This window comes from Cyprinus carpio, chromosome A13, assembly GCF_018340385.1.
Source record: "Cyprinus carpio isolate SPL01 chromosome A13, ASM1834038v1, whole genome shotgun sequence".
Taxonomy (NCBI): Eukaryota; Metazoa; Chordata; class Actinopteri; order Cypriniformes; family Cyprinidae; genus Cyprinus; species Cyprinus carpio.
This window is the reverse complement of record NC_056584.1, coordinates 29,522,003-29,541,112: the sequence shown is the minus strand read 5'-3', so window position 1 is coordinate 29,541,112 and position 19,110 is coordinate 29,522,003. Positions and strand designations below refer to the sequence as shown.

Below are 19,110 nucleotides of genomic sequence, written 5' to 3'. Positions count from 1 at the left end.
AGGATTAAACTGGTCCCTCTTTTTGGCATGTTTATAAACCAGCATGAACTATCTCACTAGTTATGTTTTGTATAACTAGTATGAACACACACACACAATGCTGATCATATTTTTATTTTATGATAGATTTGCATTCAGAAATGCAAGCTGCCTTACTTTCGAGGGGCTGATGCGGTTTCTTCTCCGAGTTTGACACTGTGTGTGTGTTTGTGTGTGTGTTGGCCCGGCCCCTCCCTCATGCCATATAATTGGTTGACACCACGTGTATGATTGACAGGTGACAAGAGTGAGGCTGTTCAGACGAATATGTGCGCCTTTAGGCCTATATAATATTTTTTTTTGTTCTTTGAATTAGTCAATTATTTTAAATAAAATAAAATGCATCCATTATTTCATTATTACATAATGATTTAATTTCTATAGGTTATATATATATTTTTTTTTAAATAGAGTCGGCTCTTCAGATATGCGAGCCAGCTCTCGTCGTTTACCTACAAGAGCCGGCTCTCAGAGTCGGCTCATTCGCGAACGACCCATCACTACAAAGAACATGTCACGCGCGCGCGAGAGTTTGAAATGAGCTCGCGGGCTCCCGTTTCCTCGCGTGCGATTTTGTTTTCATCTCGCGGAGGTGATTTAACCGCGCGCAAGCATCAGTTGTACGTTCTGTTTGAGGCCACAAATGTTACAAAGCTGTCATTAAGTGTTATCACACAGTCCTCGCTCAAGCCGCTCACTCGCTCTGTTTGGCTTCATTACAGTGTGCTCCTTAGCACTGGGAGCTCCCTCTGCTGTCCATAAGGTGCCGCTGCGCACCAGCCATTTCAAACCCAGGCTCCAGTATTTGGGCCACGCCTCCTAATTTGCATACACTCCTCAATCCTCAATCCTCAAATGCCCAATCCTCAGTCTTCAAATGCCCAATCCTCAATCCTAAATGGCTAAATGATTAAATGCCCAATCCTAAATATCAAATTCACAATTCTAAATCCCCAAATGCCCAATCCTAAATCCTAAATGGCTAAATGACCAAATGCCCAACCCTAAATAGAAAATGCCCAATCCTAAATGCAAAATGCCCTATCCTAAATACCAAATGCCCAATCCTAAATACCAAATTAATTTTTGACTTGGACTTTAAGTTTCAAATTTAGATTTTTAGTTTTGGTTTAAGACTTTTAGTTTTAGACTTTTAGTTTATAATCTGACCAAAAAATTCCTCCATATTTTTGGTTTTGGTTTAAGACTTTTATTTTTTGTTTTTTAGTTTTTGATATTTTGGCGCTTAGAGGGTTAAAACAGATATTTTAAATGATGTTTCTTCATCACAAAAGATTTGGAGAAAATTAGCATTACATCACTTGTTCACCAATGGATCCTCTGCAGTGAATGGGTGCCGTCAGAATGAGAGTCCAAACAGCTGATAAAAACATCACAATAATATGCAAGTAATCCACATATCAGCTGTTTGGACTGTCATTCTGACGGCACCCAATTTCTCCAAATCTGTTCTGATTAGGTAAGAAACATCCACATCTTGGATGGCCTGAGGGCGAGGCAATTTCCAACCAGTTTTCATTTTTGGGTGAACTATTCCTATAATAACTTAAAATTTAATATTTCAAATTACATGAAACAAATTGTACCTGCCCATAATATCAATAATATTGATATTATCAGAAGCAAAATAGTGTACTTGAATAGTCACGATAACAACATTTTAGCAGTCAATTCCAACACCAGTGAAATTTCACTTTGGGAAACAATCTTTCTTGTTGCAGTTGCATTTGGTGATGCTAGTGGAGCAGAAAGTATACACTTCAGCTTTAAGTGAGTTAGCCAACAGCCCAGATCCCTGAGAAACTCAGCCATAACAGACATCCGACGCCGTCAGACATTGACAGACTCAGAGGCCCTGATGTATGACTCCAGTATTACCTGAAAGAAAATCCATGACCCGAGTGAAACCACCCCTTAGCATGTGAGCTGAGCAAAAAAACACATCAGCCACGAGTGAGGGCAGATGCGAGAACCTCATGTGTAAACAGCATCTCAGTACCTCGAGTGAGTGGTCACAACATGCCTGCTGTCACAGCAAACCCATCCCACACCAGCTAATATCTTCTGTTAAAGTGGTTAGGAATATAGAATGGCGGTAACATTTGGCTCCTGTTGGATTATTTTTAATTCTGTTGGATTTGTCATGAAAAAAAAAACACACAGATGAAACATCAAGAAAATTGCGAGGAAAATGGCTCCTTTGATTTATGTCTGCACACTGGAGAAAATCAAATGCTATTAAGAGGGATCTCACGCCAGGCACGACGGAGACTCGAGGGAATGGCATACACGCACACATACACCACACATCAAATCCAACACAGCTTCTCAGAAAGCTTCTCCTTTTCACACCCATAACCAGGTGTGAGCTTGTGCTCCGTCGCACATGTGCAGATTTTCCACAACTATTCCTTAACAACCTGGTGAACGGCATCATTAGTGGTGTTTACTAAGGCAAAATTACTATTATTCAAACTTTAGCGCATAACCATTTATGCTACAGAAGTGAATGATACCTCAAATCCTGTGGCCTGCTGAGGAGAGATGTGCTATTACATTTTTAAGTGACTGGACTTAGATTGTTTGGTGGTGCATAATAGAACAGGTGAAAAAAAAAATATGTATACTGTACAGTAAATTGAAAGAGAGACTCAAGCAATATTCAGAGATCGGTTTAAAACCACTTCTCATTACAAGTATAGGAAGAAGGTTGGCATATGTTGCATTCGCAAATACATGTTACAATCAACCCAAACTCAGAGCAAATACAGAGAAGAGTTTGTGTAGAGCAGCATTTACCTCAAACCAAGCAACTCTAACACTGAACCACAAGCTGTTAGCATTTTAAAGAACACAATGCAGCAATTCATTCTAAAACATATAACACATGTTCTTATTTAATTAAATCACAGCCTTTGCGATTTGATAATTCACATTATCCATATTGGTTTTATTTTGATTAAATGCACAACACTTGTTACTTGTTAAGACTCAGAACTAGCTTAGGCTGGTTTAAACGTGACTGAGACCCAATCAAACCCAGCAAAAGGTTTGAAGGGGCAAGAACCACTCGCACTTATTTCAGAAATGATTATTCTCTGCCAGCTCATTTGATGTGCCTTCCACCAGCCAGCCAAAGAAGTTTGTGCCAATCAGTTTTAAAGCGGAAAAATGCGTGACGGGACACAGTTGTTGTTTGACAGGGAAAGCAGGTCCAATTTAAACTGAAGGAAGTGGATGCTTATTTGAACGCAGAAATGAGCTGTCATCCTCCTGTTGTGTGTGTGTGTGTGTGTGTGTGTGTGTGTGTGATTGTATTATGTTCAGACGCCATATGAGGCTGAGCTCCATTAAAGGAGACCTGAAGCCTGTGTTTGTGAACTGCAGAAAGGATATGAAATCCAGCAGAATCGATTGGGAGAGAAATCGAATTTGATGTGAAAATCCTAGAACATCACGATACCCTATTGATGTAAATCATTGTTCGCATTCAGAAGAGTCCTACTGTCACAAAATCATTACAGCACGGAGTTGTGTAACTGGCTTTAGCTTTCAATTATTTAGGACAACTGCAAACAATCAGATACCTCTCCATCATAAAACACAAAAATTTGATTATGTTCAAGTGACACTGGAAGACTCCTCGGAGAAAAGAAAAAGATCAAATGTTCTCTTGTTGTTTCTCTATACAGCAATGAGATTAAATGGGAGACCTCATAGAGACTTTCGCTTAAGGACACAGTTCCTCATTCTCAAAATGTGTCCTCATTTATTCACCCTCTTGTCGTTAGAAATCCAAATCACTTTCTTTTTTTCTGACAAACATAAAAACCAGACGTTAGAAAGAATTAAGTAGAAGATTAAAATTTGATTATGTTCAAGTGACACTGGAAGACTCCTCGGAGAAAAGAAAAAGATCAATTGTTAGAATTTTATGTTTATATATTGAATATTACTGATTTTAATTTGTTTGTTAGATTAAAATGGAAAGAAATAAAATAGGACTACTGAACTAGAAAAGAGGTCTAAAATTAAGCTATCTATCTATCTATCTATCTATCTATCTATCTATCTATCTATCTATCTATCTATCTATCTATCTATAATATTAAATTAAATAAGATACCAAAGTCAGCATTGAAAAGTCAGACATCTCAATCTAACTTAAATATTTATCATAACATTCTTACAAAGCTAATTATCTGTGCTAATGTATTCACATCAATTTTACAGCTCTAGACATTTAGTACATTGGTATATGTTTTCATTTCTCATTTACATTTATTATTTAGCAGATTTTTTTTTTTTTTTTTTTTTTTTTTTTTTATCCAAAGTGACTTACAAAAGAGGAACAAATCAATTTGTCAGGGAATCTTAGAATAAGGAATTTTAGAAATAACATCTGAGACATTGCTACTTCAATACAACATAATAGAGAGCCTTATTAAGTCTCCCGAGCTCAAAAAAGCAACTTATGGGCAATAAACTGTTGCTTTGTGTCATGACGAGTGGTCAGATGGCCTTTCTATCCAAGCTCACACACAGTGTGCAGTAGGCAGTCTGACCTGTAACCCGTAATTCCATCCTTCCATAAGACCTCTGAGATCTTCTGCAAGTCATTACACAGCTGCAGACTTTGGGCTCTAAGGCTTCTCCTCCTCTCTTACACACACAAGGATGTGTGACTTCCTCTGTAAAGTCCCAGAGTTAAATACATCAGGAGAGGGTAATCTTATTTTGAAGTGTAAAGCTCTTTTGGGAGTTGTATGGTGGCTTCCCCTCAGACCCCTAGAGGACCTGGGGCTCATTCAAGAGTGATGGTTCCTTACCGCCTGTGTGCAGGAGGCTAGAGAAAGTTCAAAATAATTACTGAAGTTCTGTACCACAGATTCAACATTACATAAAACTAATAAACTGCGGAAAAATGAACCACAAAAAAGTGGTCAAAGGGAAAGCACCCACATAAAAGAACAACTTTAATAATCTTGGCGCTTTGTTGTGCATCCTCTGTCATGTGACATTAGAAACCCTGACCCCCGCTGTCACACTGACCTATTAATAAGAGAGACTGATTACTGTCATTACCATAACACAGTGTGTGTATGAATAATTAGACCCCAGGAACAGACCTTTGCCTTGAAGCTCCTGGAAGAGTTTCCTCCTCAGAACTGCAACCATCAACATCTTGAACTCAACATGATGAGATTTCACCTTCGGAATCACACAAAAGAGCAATTTGTGGATAAGATGTTAATGGCTGTTTTCATGAGTGTAAAACGCTGCCAAGCTGTTGTGAACAGCTGTGTGGACTCATGTGCCAGCCTCCGTGTGGCTTTCACATCATGATTTGGTTAGAGTCATCCTGCTTCCAATTATCAGCTAAATGTCAGAATCACACCATCCATCCACAGTGAAGACAAAAATCACAAAAGCAGAACAGACTGGGTGTGATGGATTTAGTTGAGCATCTGTGAGGAAAGCCACGGTCAACAAGTGCAAGCAAAGCAGCGAAACGCAATGCCTTCTGAAGCCCAGACAGATCGATGTATTGTAGTTTGCCTAGAAATATTAAGTTAACAATGGCTCTGCTCCAAAACCTAGAGAGCTGCCTTGCTGTCTAATGCCTACATACACTGTTATCCCTGAAACTGTTTTAACCCAAAGTGAGTACACTAAACATAAAAATTAACAATTTTTACATAGTACTCAATTTTTTTGAGTTACCATTGACATGAGTTTTCATAACCTATTGAATTTCTTAAGTTGAGTCTGTTGATTGGGCTGAGTTGGCTGTTTGAACTGAAGTTGTGGCAAGGCATCCCATCTTTCCACCTCCATCTAGCCCCTGTGGGATTCATCTCGGATGGGAATCTTGGGATGGATGTTTTAGAGAACCTCCCTCAGGCCATTTGTTTCCAACATTAATAATAACTAGAACTATTATTAATAATTTAGCATCAATAATAACTGAGCAACTTATTAGAGCATCAGCATATTAGAAAGACTTCTGAAGGATCATGTGACACTGAACATTGGAGTAATGATGCTGAAAATTCAGCTTTGAATCACAGGAATAAATTACATTTTAAAACATATTCAACAAGAAAAACTTATTAGAGTGTAATATTTCACAATATTATTGTTTTTACTGTATCAAATAAACCCAGTATTTGTGAGCAAACAACACTGTTCAAAAACAATTTTAAAAAATTGTAATTATTAAAAACTTTTGACCAGTAGTGTTTAAAAAACAAAGCACAGACAATATGATAAAAATAATGCATATTTAATTAATTATATTAATTTATTATTATTTTTTTTTTAATCTCTTATGGGATTGCCTTCTCAATGAAGGACACATGTAATGCTGCCTTCTTAGGGTATTCTATAAGTCATCATAATTATGCTGCCCACCTTTAGCAACAGCATTTGTGTCGAGGAAGCCACCATGCCTACATAGGTGGCTCACTAGATTCTGGAACACAGCCATAAACATGAAAGATTTTTACAATCCCAATAAGTAGCTACTCAATCAGCAGATGGATGGAGTTATCTCAGTGTGAGTGAGTGGAGCTTGTTTTTCATTTGTTTTCGGGAGACGTTTTTAATTTTGGGAGGTTGTGCAGGTCTAATACGAGGATGATTAGAGAGGACAGGACGAATCAGTTAGACCTGAGACACTTTAATGAAAGTAAAGATATATCTACTGCTCACTGAGGAGGACACCTGGAAAAAACAACTGCTGTCTTCAACAACAAGGAATGCATTACATATCAATGACTAAATTGTTATCAGCCAGTATTAGAATGACTTAAATTATCATATGTGCATTTGTTTCTGAAATTCTTTGGATCTTGGCATGGTGTCTACCTTTTGAGGATCTTTTGGACTACTTCACTTTGTCAGGCAGATCCTATTTAAGAGATTTCTTGATTGCGAACAGGTGTGGCAGTAATCAGGCTTGGGTGTGGCTAGAGAAACTGAACTCAGGTGTGATAAACCACAGTTTTAACAGGGGGACAAACACTTCTTCACACAGGGCCATGTAGTTTTGGATTTTGTTTTCCCTTAATAATAAAAACCTTCATTTAACAACTGCATGTTGTGTTTACTTGTGTTATCATTGACTAATATTTAAATTTGTTTGATGATCTGAAACATTAAAGTGTGACAACATGCAAAAAAAAAAAAGAAATCAGAAAACACTTTTTCACACCACTGTATATATTAAATTTTATATTATATTATACTCTTTCAATGCCTGTTTTTAGTTAAAACTGTACTGCACTGCATTTTATATTGGACATTTAGTGTTAACTAAAAACAACAGCAAAAAAATAGTTATTAATAGATTCATAACACCTGCATTGGGCAGAATTTCTAAATAAAAACTACACAGATAGATGTAAATACAGTGTCGCTTATATATTTAGATGTGATTTGTTTAAAATGAGATTGGGTTTCCTTTGTAACATAAAGAGGAGATTCAAGAGTCCAGAACTCCTGAAATAAACTCTAGAGAATAAAGCGGAACGGAAATAACATCAGAGCAAGAGGAGAGAGATGTTGTCCTGCCAGCAAAGAGATATCAATCAGGCCTTCATCCAGGACCTGCCAGGGGCCACAGAAGACACACAAACACACACACAGATACAGAAACAGGAAAGGTTTAGACTGTCTCTTTAAAAAAGTGTCTGTAAAAGTATTGTGCTTTAAAACTTCACTTTGAGCTTAAAATCCAACTGAATGCACAAGACCACTAAAAAGCACACAGACACAGAGGTTATCAAGTAAATGAGAGAACTTTAGCATTAATAACTAAATGGCACACAAACAGACCATAAGAGTCAATCATGGTTAGTAATTCGCAGCTTCCCTCAAACAGTACAGCATGGCACTAGCAGCACCAAGGCCATGGGTTTGAATTCCAGGCAACAACAACAACTGATAAAATGTAAATGTGCACCTTGAATGCAATGTACTGTAAGTCACTAAAAGCATGTAAATGTAAAATTTTCAACTGATTTGTGTTCAAATCAAGTCACAGCAAGTCAAATGAATGGCCTTTTTAAACCCTTTTGAATTAATTCTCCAATGTAACATTTCTAAATAAAACATGATATCCACTGTACATTTACAGTACATGCTCAGTACACCTCAAAACTTTCAACCAAATCATATTAAACATTACTATCTTTATAATTAATTTTAAGAGTTTCCGGTACTGATTCTAGAAACAAATTTTGCCAAGTGAAATTAACTACATATATCCCCGTTGAGTGTGTAGGAAGCAGTGAACAACAGTGAATATTCATCTGACACACACATCGTCCCCATGACCAGAAACAGCTTTTGGATACTTATGCAGGTCTGCAGTTTACAGAAATGAAGCTGAACGAATATTCACCATCAATTCCCATTAGCAGTGCTGAGAGAGAGACAGACATAAAGCCAGAAACAGATTCAGGCTGTGTTCGGAATGGAATATAAGCATATTCCATTGAAAAAAAGAATAGCATGCAAAATAAGATATTATGCAATGTTTAAAAGAGTAAAATACATGGTTGACACACGGCCTCATCACATTTTATGTCCTAAAATGCAAAAATGTATAAACAGTTCCCCCAAATCTTTTAATATTTAATTATTTATTCTATAAACTCGAAGCTACACTCGAAATTGATGAAATAAAAAAATTGTTATGAACGTTTCTGTCCAGATTCTTCATTAAGATATAGCTCTATTAGATTTCCTCCAAAAATGATATAGAAATTAACAGCATCTGGGTCTGGTAAATTCCTTCACTGTGAGGAAAGGAACTCTCATGTGAAATTTTCAGCTCAAATGTGGTAAGGTGGCTGATGTTTTCAATATTGCTAATTTAACTGCTAGTTGCTAGGCAACCATACATGCAGTCCAGCCCAAAATTACACAAAATGCAATTAGCCACAGACTCTTCATGCATGCAGTTAGGTGAGTGTTCATGATAGGGATCAAACACTATAGCTGTATAAAGGAATAGTGGGGAATAATAATAAAAACAACAGCCGAAGAGCAGCAAAAATAGATCTAGAAGATGCTGGATTTCAAATGAATCAAATAAACACACACTTTAAGCACCATAAAACATTTACTCTCCAGCACTTCATTTTCGTCCACATGCTTTTCATAATATTGATGATGACATACACACGCAAATATGGACTACAAACACTGCTGATGCAATGCAAACAGATAATGCAGATGAGCAAGACTTACTAAGTGTATCAGCTCACCACTATATATAGACAGAGCTTATGCTGAGCTCCAGAACAAACATATTCATCAAATGGAGCATGTTTTAAGATACTAAGCTTAAACACACTGACCCTGCTACCTAAATCCCACTCCCACATATTGAAATAACCATCCTAGTGGAGTTCACTAGATGTTAAGGTCTGGCCTTTGGTGTAAATTTAAAAGCTTCTTTTTTTTCACTTGAAAGTAATGTATAAACAGAACAGTTGTCCAATTGTAATTTTTGGGCTTTATGGTGCTGTAGGTGATTTGGATTAAAGATTACGACGTCAGCCAATTTTTATTTATTTATTTTTATTTTATTTTTTTTCGGTTTATTGACTTCCATGGTTTAATTGTTCACCACAAGACTAGTAATGTGCACTAAAAAAGTAAGTAGGGTCATTTTTGATTTCATGACGATTGACGACTCATTTTTAATAACATTGACAAAGCTTCCACATACTGTATACTGCCATATAGATATTTTAATATCTCAATTTTTTTTTCATCCATTTTTTTTCAAGGCAATCATTATTTCAAACTTTAAGTGGTTTAATCCAAGTGTTCTGAAAAGACGCGTTCGCTCTGTATGATGAACAGATTTTAATGTAGGCTTTTTACGTACATACGTTTAAATATGGATCAATTACTATTACAAAAATAGCAAGCTTAAACATTTGCTCATTCTGTGTATTTGTCTTTAAAATAGAGTAACATTGTTGCAAAAGCTTACAGCAAAAACAAGCATGATTTAAAACTGAACTGAATTTACAAAATGGGACAAGTACACAGTCAGTAATAAAATTATAAAACAAATGACCCCAATTCAGTTGAGATACTCTAAATATGACAATACAGAATTTCATAGGCAGTGTTTTAAGAGCCATATATGCTGTCTGTTTAGATAAATAGAACATCAGATGCCTTTGACATGTAATGTCTGTTCAATGTATTGATGCCGTTAGACAGACTAGGATATTTATCTGTATAAATCATACAAATATCCCGTCCCAAAACATTTCTAGCATAAACTTACAATGTAAAGAAATTAAAGTTCCATCGTTGATTGATGAAAGACTTTCTGGTGCAGTTCACTTACAGACAATAACATTTCCAGTAAGATTTCGATCGGTCAGGTATGGATCTATTCTGAATGGTTGATAACTTTTGACAAAGTTTAAACCATCATAAAGAGGAAGATGTGACAAAGAAGACCTAAGACAGTTGAGCAACTAGAAGCCTGTATTAGACAAGAATGGGACAACATTCCTTTTCCTAAACTTGAGCAACTTGTCTCCTCAGTCCCCAGATGTTTGCAGACTGTTATAAAAAGAAGAAGGGATGTCACACAGTGGTAAACATGGCCTTGTCCCAGCTTTTTTGAGATGTGTTGATGCCATGAAATTTAAAATCAACTTAGTTTCCCCTTAAAATTATAAATTTTCTCAGTCTGAACATTTGATATGTCATCTATGTTGTATTCTGAATAAAATATTGAAATTTGAAACTTCCACATCATTGCATTCTGTTTTATTCACAATTTTTAGAGTTTCCCAACTTTTTTGGAATCGGGTTTGTACATCTTTAAAAGTATACTCAAAAAAGTGCAAGTACCCCGAAAAAACTACTTAATTACAGTAACGTGAGTAGTTGTAATTAGTTACCTCCACCACTGGTAAAGAGGCTTCTATTTATGGACCACTCATTCATGGGACGAAACCAAAAAGTGTTTAAAATTTAAAATACAAATTTACATTGCATGTAATTATTATGATTATTTATTTAAATATATTAAAAATAAATAATCGTACTCATATATACATATGCACATATAAGTATGGATACAACATTAGAAAGTGGTTCCTGGTGGTAATTAACAGCATAGACAAGTTCCTAGAGACATCCAACTAACATGAACTGATAAAATCAAAGCACTCTTAAAAAATCTAACAGAAAATGTTCTTGTTGACAACTCAAAAAGCTCAACATCACCCATTTCCTTCAAGTCCAGTAAAAAAAAAAAAATAATAATAATAAATAAATAAATAATAATTATATATATATATATATATAATATATATATATATATATATATATATATATATATATATATATATATATATATATATATATATATATATATATATATATATATATATATATATATTTCCCTTCCTGTATCCAGCATCTACAGTACATGCAACGTGGACATACTTAAGATCTGGTAAAACAGATCTAAACACAACCTGAAAATTCTCTCTTAAAGAGCACCTATTATGCAAAATTTTTGCACTTTTACAAGGTGTTTGGACAGAAATGTGTGTTGGAATTGTATAAAAATCCAACTAGTCTATTTTTATTTTTATTTTTTAATCTTCATAAAACCAAACCAGGGTCAGAAAATGAGTGGTTTGGATCATGTCTGCAATATGAATGTCCGGCGGGGAGTTGCAGCTACTTTTCATGTAAGGGAACACACCCCTGAAACAGCACTTTTTAGACCCACCCCAAAAAGGACACTTTTTAACAAGCTATAATAAATTATCTGTATGGTATTTTGAGCTGAAACTTCACAGGCACATTCAGGAGAGCCATTAGATTAATATTATATCTTGTAAAAAGGGGCATAACAGGTGCCCTTTAATTAAACTCCACTCAGTTTATTATTTTTGATATTATCAAACTGATTTCAGCGGTTTTGTGGAACAGAATAAAATATTTTAGACTCGGACAACTAACTAATGCCACAAAACATTCGATCATTTATCAAATCCATTGCTAATACCCACTAGTGTTTGTCCTGCTGATTTCCCTCCAAAATTATGTCACTTCCTGTTGAATGAAGTCACACTGAAACTGCCTTTTCCTTTTTTAAAGGCATAATATATGATGGAAAGGGATATTAAGGACATGTGAAAACCTAAAATATCTCTATCAATTAAAACAATATGCAAAAGAAAATATGAAAAAAGAAAAAACATAGAAAAAGAAAAATAGAAAAAAAAAAACATTTAACTAGAGAAAGAAAAAAAGAAAAAAGCATCCAAGGAGGATATCACAAAAGTAACTCAAACCAAAATAGTAAAATAATTTAAAATTCCCTTTTAAAATGTTAAGCTAATTGTGAAAACTATCTAATGTAATTTATAATTTTTAACTTACTGTAGTTTATATGTATGCTTTATTGTGTCCCAAGTGTTTCCCCAGCAGAAGGGAAATTATGTGTGTGCTTTTGCACTGATAATAGTCAAACCCTGATCTGAACTTAAATTGGCCAGTAATACGATTCTGATATTTTTCAAGGAGCTGAGCCTGAACAGAAATTCTTGCCACACAGAGCTCTGAAGGAGCCTGGGGTCAGATGGGCTCTTATATTTCAGATGCCTTGAGATATATTTAAAATAGGTCACTTTTGATGACCAGATATAACGTCTATGATGCTGGGATCAAAGTACACCCAGAAGCTCAGGCCAAATGTATTACCACAGCAATTGTGCTCTGATATCAGTCCAAACATACGGAGGCTTTTAATGAAGAGGATCGTCTCTGATACAGGATCTTTTTAATTATCTCTCATATACAGAAGAACGCAGACTTTGGAGATTTTAGTGCATTTGAATTGATCCAAAATGTCAAGTGTTTAAATAATCTCATACTGACTCTTCCTTTTACTCCCACAAGCAATTTCTCCCCTCACCCATATAGTCAGTCCTTTCCTAGTAGCTCCATGTTCCTTCCAAAATAAGCTACCACTACCAAAACCACTGCAGTTTGTGTTTCTATTCTATTATGCTCAGCACACACTGCACAGTTTTGGCCATGGTTTTGTCTTCTAAGACATATTTCAAGGAATCACAAAACTGGCAGTCTTTTTTGCCAAACAGACATCTATTTGGCACTATTCACTCAACCACAACACAAAATGTTAATCTCAAATGCAATAGGCCTCTTTGTTGTCTTTTATGTACCTGCTTTAAAAATTTGACTCTAGAGTACCTGGCCTACCATCGTAAATGCCTACAACTGTTTCTGACCATCAATAAAATGCACAATGTCCACGTACACTATGTTACATGAACAGTATTGTTCAAAAAATTAGGGTGGTAAGATTTATTGCTCACAAAGGCTGCAATTATTTGATTAAAAATACAGTAACATTTGTAATATTGTGACATATTATTACCAAAAAAAAAAAAGAGTTATCTATTATAAGATATTTTAAAATGTAATTTATTCCTGTGATGGTATGTTAATTTGGTGCTCAAGAACAATTTCTTATTATGCTGAAAACAGCTTTTTTTATTATTATTATTATTATTATTATTATTTCATTTTTTTTATTTTTTTATTTTTTTTATCTGTGATACATTTTTTTTCAGGATTTTTTGAGGAATATAAAGTTCAAGAGAACAGCATTTATATTAAATATATATATATATATATATATATATATATTATATATATATATATATATATATATATATATATATATATATATATATATATTTTGTAACAATCTAAAAGTCTTACTGTCAAGTTTTGATCAGTTAAATGTGTCGTTGCTAAATAAATGTTATTGCATTTAAAATTATAATGTTAATGATAATAATATTTTGTTAATGAGTGTAGATTTTTGTTAAGTATTGTATATGTTTTTTTTGTATGTGATTGTGTCAAGTGGCATTACCAAACTGTTATATATATAATACATATTTTTAAATGCTAAATATTAGATATTAAATAATAAGCATAAGTTATGCTAAATTAATGTGTGGATTAATTAAAATAAAACAATATAACAAAAAATTACAACCTTTAAATTCATTAAAAAAAAAAATGGAATCAGTGAAAACATTGGCAGGGCAATGTTGAGTTTGTGCATAATGAAATACTGCCAGACATCAGAGCTGATGCAAACATCTTTTTTTAGTCAAACTGGAGGAGGCCTGCAATAAAATATTCACTGAAACAGAATTACCATCACCTGAATAACATGCAGGTAAATGTGTCTGTCTCTTTTACTTTTTGTATCACTGCCTCAACAGATACACTTGTTCCTGTTTTCCTTAAGTGGCCCAGAGGGCCCCTTTGGCTGTTTTGCTTCATCACAGTCTGCTAGAGCGAGAAACTAAATACAAACTAATTATTTAAATACACAAACAGACAGAACAAAATATCCATTTAACTGCTCCATGTTACGGCAACTACATTTCCCAGCAGGCCTCTGCCTCAATGCACTTTCCTGAGTCAACACAAGGATGCTGAACAAGCACTTTGACCCACGGAATGGGCAGAGGGAAGGGAGGGAGAGAAAGAGAAGGTAAATGAAGAGAAAACAAGGATGGAAGGAGGAAACAGACAGTAAACTTGCACGGAGTAGCCAACACCTGTCACATCAACAAACAGACAGTGTTGTCAAACGCTCGGTTGAGCACTACAGCGGCGAGTGGCTCCTTTAGAAACACATAACGTGGTGTAGCATCGCCTGCACGCAGATACTGTATGTGATAAACGGCCCCAGCGTGCCTCCAACACAAAAACACCATCTGTGGCTCCACACACCCACACACAAACACACACACTCACATTTTCAGTCAAGAAAGCAACAGGTAACTGTCTATCGAGCTTTCAGCATGATGTTAGGGTAGTTTGACACTGAATTGAACATCTGTAAATTCACTTTTAAGTCACATTAGGTCAATTATACCAACCTTTTTATCAACTGAGCAAGTCAGCATAGGTAGCCCCTGCTGGTAGATGTTGTAATAACACCATGTATCTTTCCCTATTGAGGGCAATTTAATAGTTGTGTATTCTGACAAAATACATCTTTTGCAACATTTAAATTGCAAATAATTCATGGGTAGGTGTTTAACCCATTTCCTTTTTGGAAGCTCTTAAAATTGTGAAATGAACTTATAATGTTACCTGTCTGCTACATTTGACGTCACAGCTCAGGATAACAGCTCACTAGTGGTGAAGGGTTTGGTAGTGTAGACATTCTGTTTTTCTTCCGATTTATGATTTCTCGGATGAAAATCCATTAGAAAAGTAATAGCACATTTCTCCTCTATATTTTGAAGGATTTTGGGTATCATTTATATCTGGAATGATAGCAAAGGACCATTACGACTAAATGTGTCCAAGAAAAAAAAATAAAAAAATCCGAAAATTGTATCATGGTTTCCACGAAAACATAAAGCAGCACAACTTTTTCCAACTGATCAATCTGATAATAAGAAGAAATGTTTCTTAAGTAGCAAATCAGCATTTTAGAATGATTTCTGATGGTTTGTGTGACCCTGAAGACTGGATTAATGATGCTGAAAATTCTTTGCATCAAAGGAATAAACTACATTTTAAAATATATTCAAATAGAAAACAGTTGTTTTAAATGATCATAATATTTTACAATATTACTGTTTTATTGTACTTTTGGTCAAACAAATGCAGCATCTGTGAGCATAAGAGACTTTTTTCAAAATCATTTAAAAAAATCTTACCAACCCCAAAATTAGGAACGGTAGTGTACATTTTCATTTATTTTGATCTGACATTGACATTTCTATCTCAGTATCTATGAACCCCAACAGCTTTGTGAACCCCAGCTGGGAAATCCTGAATTACACCATGGAAAATTAAATGAAAGTTATAATAAGCCACCTGCCAAAGTTCGATCAATAGCAGACTAGACTGCTCACAGGAAGCAGCATGCTTTCAGATTCATCATGAGGAGAGGAGGCCAGAGATACTTACCATTTAGACTTTCCTCATCAATGGTGACGATAGTGGCAGGTGGACCCATCCGTGACAACTTACACTCTGTGTCAGAAACATAAAGAGAGAAAAATACAGTCAGACTCAAATCTGCCACCACCTTTATCACAACACATCACTCATACAGTATCTGACTCACGTGAGATTACATCTACTTAATGAATACAGGAGTGTTAAATGATTTTACTGGGTTAATAAGTGGAGTCACAGAAAGAGAAGTGAGAAGCAACTCATGATGTGGTAGAGGACCGAAAGCATTCTTACCCTCATAGTGCCAGTCTGAGGGACGTTAGTGTCAGCAGCAGTGAGAAGAGAAAAGAAGAGAAGAGAAGGAAAGATACATATGAGAAGAAAGACAGCCAGAGAGAGGAACAGTACATGGCTGTGCGCCATTCAGAATTAAACTGAGAATGCCTTTTAAATTCCAATCCAATACTTGAATTTGAGCAAACATAATGCAGAAATAAGGAAGCAGAATTAAAATGAAATCAAATTATGCATTTCCACATTTTTAAAGTGCCCCTATTATGCCATTTCTAAGGTTCCTAATATTGTTTTGAAAGTCTCCTACAAGAGGTTTACATGCATGCAAGGTCAAAAAACACTCGTTTTCTCAAAATATGCATTTAATATCACCTCATTTTCCAACAAATCTCAAACATTTAGTGCAAAGCAGTTCTAAGATTCAGTCTTTCTAAACCCCTTCTTTCCGTGAGCCTACTCTGCTCTGATTGGTCAGATGGCTCAGTCTGTAGTGATTGGTCTACCACGTATAGCGCATGTGGGAAACGATACACCCATTGCCATAGTTCCGTATTTTGAGCGCTTGATAATAAATATAAACATCTATTAGTGTAGGACACAGCATCTTCTTGACATGAACAAGCTACAGTGTTTGAGGGCGGGGTCAAGCTGTTCGCGGCCAGCCAACTTAGAACATAGACAAGCATTATGCAAATGTCTTAACTTGTGACATGTAGCGGTAACAGAAGTGTGATTTAAATGACTGATGACCCGTTTAGGGCTGTTCAGACTCGATTCTTTCTTTTGGGAGACTTATTTATCGAGCACTTTCATCTTTACAACTTTGCAGATTGTTTACATTCAAATACAGCTATACTACACACTGCATGAAAGGCGATATTCGAATGTGTGTCATTTTTTAGCATGATATATCTAATTAATATTAAATGATTTAAATAAAAATATATTAAACAATGCTGATATATATTCAAATATTTGCAAATATGGATAAATAACTTTGTCAAAAAAAAATTTAAACTAGTAAAATCTCTGGTCTCTGTGACTACATTAAGTTTCTTTGAATTGCAATTCAGTAAATTCCTCTTCCTGTCATTTCGGTTCAGCATCCTCAGGAACTGAAAGAGAGCAATTCTGAATGTTACCAACCTTGGTACAGTAGCAGTCATTTTTCACTGACAGACCATGACACAGCAGCCTCACTCACACACACGCACACACACACCAGAGATGTCACCCACACATCAATTAGCTGCAAGTGTCTGAAGAGAATCACCTTACACACTGAGTCATGAGGGCAAGAGATGCCAGAGGATATACACACACACACCGCAGATAAGGTTCCCCCTTTACCGTATGTTGCCTAACTCTTCTTACGAAACTAGCACCAGCTGGCAGGTGAGAAGCAGAAGATTTTCTTCCCATTAATTATTGATCACCTCAGGCTTTTATCCTGATCAACTAGGGGTGTGAATATTTGAGTCAACAGCGAATCGATTCAATTCACTGGCTTTCAATTCAATACAAAAGCAATTTTTGTAAAGTCAGTCAGAATGACTTTGATTTCAACTCAGAATAGCGATTCCATACACTGACCTAAACTTATAGTAAGGTTCAAGTAAAAATATTGAGTTCTGAATGAAACTGCATATGGTAATCTATCATGATAAAACCTAACAGGTTACAAGCTTCCTACCTATTACCCAAATAATGGTAAATGTTGTAAAGATTAATGGAAAAGCAGAGAAGTTGCAGATGCAGAATCCATTACAGCCATTTGGGCAGACAGTGAAATTCTGTACCATGTTTGTCTATTTCAGTAAACCACATGGTTCACGAGGCTTCACTGCACTGCCTGCTCAGGGGAAACAAACATACTGACAAAATATATACCTTGAATGCACTGTAAGTTGCTTTGTAAAATAGCTTCTATAAATACAAGCAAATATATACACTCATATGGATCTATAGGATTTGTTACAGCAGTGCACACAACATTTAAGTAATCATGCATAGACAAATTTCCCTTGTTCTTTTGAACATTAACATTAAAAAGGAAAAAAACTAAGTATTTCAATAAATAAATAAATACCTCAGAACAGCTGAGAAAAGTCTGTAAGCTCTGTTAATCATTTCACATGCAACTAGGCAATTTACACACAAGTCTTAAAGGCACAGCAGAAAACAATGGTCTGTTCAATTCCAAAGGTCACAGAAAGGCTAAAAATGGTCATAAAAAATAATGAATCTAGTTTTTTTGGTGCTGTAAACATTCATTAACATTATAAGTGAACTTTTAAAATACATGTAATAATAAATATAACCTTGTTAATATAAAACCCTTATAGGAATCTAAAAAGATTGTCATCAGGTTGCCATGTACACTTAAAAATAGTTTCCAAAGGGGCGTTTTCACAGTGATGCTATAGAAGAACCATTTTTGGTTCCTTGAAGTACCTTTTAATGAACAGCTCTTAAAAGAGCAATTTTTTCTTAGTGCGAAGAACATTTTAAAATCCTAAAAAAAGCTTTTTATACTATAAAGAACCTTTTGTGCAATGGAAGTGTGCATGGATGTGAAGGTTTGTCACAGAACCAGATGCCAATCAAGAACCTTTATTTTTACTGTAAATGTCTGTGGGTTACAGAATTAACTTTAAATAAATAACTCTAAATAACTCTAAATCACATCAGATCACTTTAATGTGACCTCATCGCATACAATGCTGCATG

At 35.3% G+C, this 19,110-nt stretch overlaps 1 protein-coding gene across 1 annotated transcript in view; it reads right to left on the bottom strand.

Annotated features, from left to right (window-relative positions):
- The window catches only part of LOC109069595 (protocadherin-15-like), a 113,985-nt gene that overhangs the window by 50,563 nt on the left and 44,312 nt on the right, over positions 1 to 19,110 (bottom strand). The window contains exons 4-5 of the mRNA XM_042769623.1: positions 16,381 to 16,395; positions 16,096 to 16,161 (exon numbers count right to left, since the gene is read on the bottom strand). Of these exons, the coding sequence (XP_042625557.1) occupies positions 16,096 to 16,161; positions 16,381 to 16,395 (81 nt within the window). The remainder of the gene's footprint in view (positions 1 to 16,095; positions 16,162 to 16,380; positions 16,396 to 19,110) is intronic.